This window comes from Hyposmocoma kahamanoa, unplaced genomic scaffold (assembly GCF_003589595.1).
Source record: "Hyposmocoma kahamanoa isolate Upper Pololo Valley unplaced genomic scaffold, ASM358959v1 92, whole genome shotgun sequence".
Taxonomy (NCBI): Eukaryota; Metazoa; Arthropoda; class Insecta; order Lepidoptera; family Cosmopterigidae; genus Hyposmocoma; species Hyposmocoma kahamanoa.
The window spans coordinates 22,742,547-22,748,408 of NW_020654748.1; the positions used below are offsets into that span (position 1 = coordinate 22,742,547).

The 5,862-nt window shown below is 34.0% G+C and overlaps 1 protein-coding gene across 1 annotated transcript; it reads left to right on the forward strand.

Annotated features, from left to right (window-relative positions):
* Window positions 1–5,077: 5,077 nt before the first annotated feature.
* Window positions 5,078–5,617, forward strand: LOC113236876 (succinate dehydrogenase assembly factor 4, mitochondrial-like). Its single transcript, XM_026473086.1, has one exon. It carries the CDS (start codon window positions 5,171–5,173, stop codon window positions 5,579–5,581), a length of 411 nt encoding a protein of 136 aa, XP_026328871.1. The 5' UTR covers window positions 5,078–5,170; the 3' UTR covers window positions 5,582–5,617.
* Window positions 5,618–5,862: the final 245 nt, after the last annotated feature.

A 5,862-nucleotide genomic window follows, 5' to 3' on the forward strand; every position in this document is an offset into this window, starting at 1 on the left:
TTGATCGTGTTTTGTTTTAGTTCTGTTTTGTTCCGTTTTCTGTTTTTTTTTTGTCTTTTGTCTTTTGTGGTGTCATTGTGGTAAACAAATAAACGTATTTTCTTTCTTTCTTCCTTTCTTTCAAAAGCTCATGGTAAACTTCAAATTAAATAACGTTACACTATATAATCATGGGCAGAATTCGTTTATTACTTCAGTGTCATTTACAATATTCTGATACTTCACAATCACATACTTAGTGTACTTAGTTTACATAAGGCTACATTGTGTAAATTTTCAGGGGAACTTTTCTTCCACATAAGGATTCTATGACCGAAATTAGTCGATATCTTCTTTAAAAAGAGGCAGAGGAAGACCGAGAGTAAGTTATTTAGATCAGATAAAGGAAAAAGTTAGTGTTGTGTCGTATCAGGAAATCAAGGCTAAAGCGCTAAACAGAGAAGCTTGGAGATTGCTCCACTGACAAGAGCGTAGCCCTTAAATACGAAGATGATGAAATTATATTTCACTTTATTTAATAAATCATAATTTCTAATTTCTAAATAATAATTAATAAATTTAAAAAAAATGCTATATGATTTGATCAATCTTACTCTTAATTAATATTATGCTTTCTTTAATTTGCATTTGTACAATTATGAACTTATGCAAACATTAGAAAAAGCAACGAAAAGCTTTCGAGTTTGTGATAGGTTACTGCCTTATTGTAAGTTATATACCTATAATAGTTGCAGTGCCACTCAGAGCTTTAAATCGCAAAGATCTAAGGGGCACTGCCACTGCGCCCGTCACTTTGAGACACAAGTTGACTAGTCCCATGTGCCTGTAATTTCACAAATACCCAAAAACCGGAACGCAGTAATGCTGACATTACTGCTTGGCGGCAGAAATAGGTAAGGTACTACAAAATTTTATTATTAGCAGTAGAGCTCCTTGGTTTATACATCCGTTTGGCCCGGTATAGGAATATAAATATCTGTAACCTAATTTTATTAGCATTAAAACTGCAGTATTGTATGGCCACATTTTACCTATGAAATAAAGTTTGTTTGTCGTTAGTTTTGACTTTAAAAAATCACAATTATCCATAGTCTTAGACTATGGAAATCAAAGGACATGTTATATTGGCATATATAAATCAGACGTTATATGTATATGATGCATTAAATGATGAAAACATAAACATTTTATTGTCTTTGTTTAACTATTGCGTGCCGTCGTAAGCCAAAAGAGATAGCACTACATTGATATATGTCAAACACGGGAATCGAAAATACGTAACGTCATCTTAAATGCCAACTGTACTCATTTTGCCATTTTTTTAGTACCTACCCTTTGATAACCGTATCCGGTTGTCAAAGGAAAGTCCATCAAATGTCAAAACCAATGTTTGGCCAAATGTTTTAGTGAATTATTCGCATGAATTGTAATGAAATGGAGAAAAATATTGACAGGGAGAACAATTAAGTATTGATAAAAATGCGTCGCTGCAGCATTAAGGGGTGCGGCAGTAGAAATAGCGGAAATCAACCGAATGTTACATTGCACCGGCGACATGTGTTATTTTTCTGCCTATAAATCATACTATAGCCCAAATATCTCATGTAATTAGACTCATTTAAGTAGTTTATCATTACGAGGTTTTTATTATTTCATTATTATTATTTTTAAAGTTTACCTACAAATGAAAACAGAAAGAAATGATGGTTGGAAATTATAGGACTGCCGAACATAAACATTGGATGAAATACCATCTTCTTTAACTAGATTACATGATAACGCAATTCCATCGTTACATTTATTGGTAATAACTTTATATTTCATTTTGATTAAAATGGCTCATACTTTGGTTACAGTACACTACACAAATTTGCAAACATAAAAAACAGTTTCACAATTCAAGGCATACATTTGCATGTCGATGTTGACTTATCTATGATTATGGTACAACACTAAATCCGCCATATGTGTGGCACAATTTTGGTTTAGGTAGGCACGTTTATTCCGTAGACAGGGCTGCTCCTTTCCTTTATTTTTTCCATCCTTTAAGTCCATAATACTGTAACAAGCTTAGACTATGGTAACAACATATGTACCTATCCATCAAATAACGTGTAAAATTTCCAACCCGCATTGGCTCAGAGCGTAGGGAATTGCCTATATTACAATTACCAGAAGTCATTTAACAACGTTCCTAAATTGATTCTAGTGGGAATGAAACCTGGGGGCCTACCACAACCTCTTAAAACAATATTACTTTAACCTTACATTGACTTTTCGTACCATAACGCGCTTAAAGTAAGCTTATTGTAATGTTAAAACTATGATGTTTTATTGGCAGCTTTGTGACTATTCATTCACTCAGTTCGTACTATCACTCGATTTTAACATTAAAGTAATATTGTTCTTATGTCAAATTTAGCAATTTTGAAATAGTTACTCGGACGCAGTGGAAACAATATTATTTTCAGTTTTATTGTCTTGATATTGATTTCTAATGATTAAAAGTTAAGTTGAACTTGTTTATTTACATTTAATATCTCGTTAAATAAAAATACGCGATGTTTATTTCGTAAAATTATGACAGCGCCGTCTATATGATCCTTGGCGAAACTAACACTTGACACTAGACTATAGTTCCGCATTCATAACGTGACTATTGAGACTCAGTTTTGTTTTATTTATTTTACTTCATGAAAATGCGGAATAATTATTGAAAACAACGTAATTTTCATAGATTTTATTATTGCATACTTTTCTTTTTTTAACAGTCAAATTTCTCTGAATGCAAATAACATTAAATACTTAAACATTATACTACGATAACACGATTCGGAACATCAAAAAAGAAAGAGATATCATTATATATTTCCAATAGCGTTATCTCTTTCCTATTTTTAGTAAGGAATAGACAATATTGGGAAATCATTCGTTCTTTCAGTCACTTTAGCAATAATACATTACTTGGTTGACAGGTTTGTCATGGTAAGAATATGAGTAATATTGTAATAAGCTTACTTTAAGCTTACATTGAAATAAGATTGCTTTTCGAAAGGTTATGGTAGGCCCCCAGGTACTCCCTCAATTAACACCTAAAACTGTCATCGCAGTACTGTCTAATTTTGCTTGCTTCGCTGTCAGTCGAACAAACGAAGACTAAAGCGTGAATGACGCTCTGTATACGATTTTACCCGACCCGACGTCCAAATAATGGTAAGTCAATGATTGGACCCTTTTAAATTTGAAGAAAATATTGCACCTCTAAGTATGGCAAACTAGGGGATGGATCCGCCTTCGCGCACTTTCAAAACTTGGCAAATAGATGTAATTCCACGAAATATTGAAGTCGGTTTTTTTTGTAAAAAGTTATTTTAAATACTAATCTTTTTCTCGCAGCGTCGGATGTGGTTCGTGTCGTAATTTACGAAGGTAATGTGACCTTTCCTACTACTATAGGCTTATATCTTTAGATCGTATTTCATTATTCTGCTGACTGAAACATGCGAAATGTTAGTCTGCAAAGCAAGTCTTCTGAGTTCGACATGGATTTCGGCGAAGTCGCTCTCTGATTAGTTTGATGTTCGCAGCCGTCCTTACGGACCTTGAGCGGCCACTCCTTTGGAGATCTTTCAGATAAACAATCTCCTAGTAACGTTTTATGGTGTAATACACGAAGTTACGGCTTACCCCAAAAAAATTATGTCACGGAAAATCTCTATTGGTTTTTCCCGCCATATGTAGCAAAATTACAATAGCACGCAACTGTTTTGTTCCCTCCATTTCGAGAAAAATAATAGAAATTAATTTAAAACGTGAAATAGAACATAAACATTCCAAATTCAAGATGGAAAAAAATATTATACTGCTGTCAGTAATATTTTTTAATTTTTTAAGCTTATGTATACACGAGGCAGATAGGAGAAGTGACGTGGTGTGGTTAAAACCACCGATCAATTAATGACTTTTTTTCTACAATATCCGCATTAGTTAAAATAAGCTGTTACAAAAAAAATACAAAATACTTTATTTCACAAGGAGATTGTTATGATACACGACATTTTTAAATTATGACATAGAACCAGGAAACACAAATCAATTGTAGCGTATATCGCATACAGAGAATTACCTACGATTCCTGCACTAGGCAAAGCCTGTGTCGCAGTTAATCGATAAAATCCTTGTTACTGATAAGAGTATTACGTACCTTGCGTACTGACTTGATCGAAACTGGCTGTGTTGTGTCGTCGATGTTAACATTGTATCGCTCAAGCTCGCATGACCAACTTTTCATAGAATAATATAATTTTCTTATTACCACTTCTCTGTCGTCTGTTATTATCGTCATTTCATGTAATTGTGTATTGCCGCTGAAGTTCTATAGGTGTAACGAACAAAACTATGTTGTGGTGTGTCATTCCTGACTAATATTGAATAGTATCGAAGACTAAGGTAGAAATGCGTTAAGTACTTCGATTTCATTTTGGAGAGCATAGCATCTTCGAGACTTAAAGCTCTTAAGTGGCACTGTAAATGTTATGGACTGGCGTGTCGCTTACCATCCCTTAGTATAATAAAAAAAAGCACTGGCAAAGAAGAACAGGCAACACATCTATTTTTTATAATATAAAGTAACGGGAGAAATATCCCCATACGCCCGTCATTTCTTCCTGAACCCTTCAAAATCAGCAGGCAGTATCATATTACTGCTTGGCGGTAGAAATAGGTAAGATAGCTGTACTTTTCCCTGGACGAACTCTTTACGCCACAGGTGGTTTTAACTGTGTCTATATGTAGACATTTATCTACTCATTTGGAACACCTTATCCCACTAATGGTATAGGTGTAAGATATATACGAACTACTTTATTTTGAGCCCCTATTAATGAAAAGCAGCGACATAATCATGAGAATAATGAAATTAGGCTATTATTACAAAAATTATATTCTACATTGTAGATCGTGTCATTTTATACAATTATCTACCATAGATAATTTTATTGGCATGACATTCATTCGGAATTCAAATTTATTTTCGAATAAAAGAAAACGATGACTGTCTTTCAAACGCGTTGCTGTCAAATATGAGATTTTTCTAAAAATTTTACATGATTTTATTTAAAAAGTGGTAATTGAAATTGAATTCTATTACCAGCTATTATCAAAATTCAACATGTTGCGAATGGCCGTGATGAGCATTCTGCGCAAAGTAATAGCTAATAGGCCTCCTTTAAAAGTTGTGATAACGCGCAGTCATTCCCACATTGATAATGAAAGCTCTGAAGCATGGGGCGAAGATCCTAACGACCACAGGCCCATCCATAAACCAATTAACCCAGTCAAGAGGGAAGATTCCAAACGTATCATCGAATTGAGGAAAAAACTTAAAGAAGATATAGAAAACCCAAAGGAAGATATTTATTCCCAGAACTTACTGAAGTATAAGAGAGGAAAAGAAGAGGACCCATTGCCTCCGTGGCCGGAGAATACCAATCCGCATACTGGTGAGGTAGGAGGACCGAAGGGACCGGAACCAACTAGATATGGGGATTGGGAAAGAAAAGGAATATGCGTTGATTTTTGAACTATTTAATCGTCTGAAATAAAAAGTGTTCTCTATTTTCATGTAGTTATTTTTTAACCGACTTCAAAAAAAGGAGGTTCTCAATTCGGCTGTTTGTTTGTATGTATGTTACGCGATAAATTGTAAACCAATATTCATGATTCTTTTTTTGTTAGAAAGGGAAAATCGTCCACCTCTAAGGGTGGCTGTTCACGCATGAAGATTCATTTTTATAAATAGCGCCTAAATTTTATTATAAAGAGCCATTAAGGAGCAATTATTTTATTGGTTGATTTGCTATT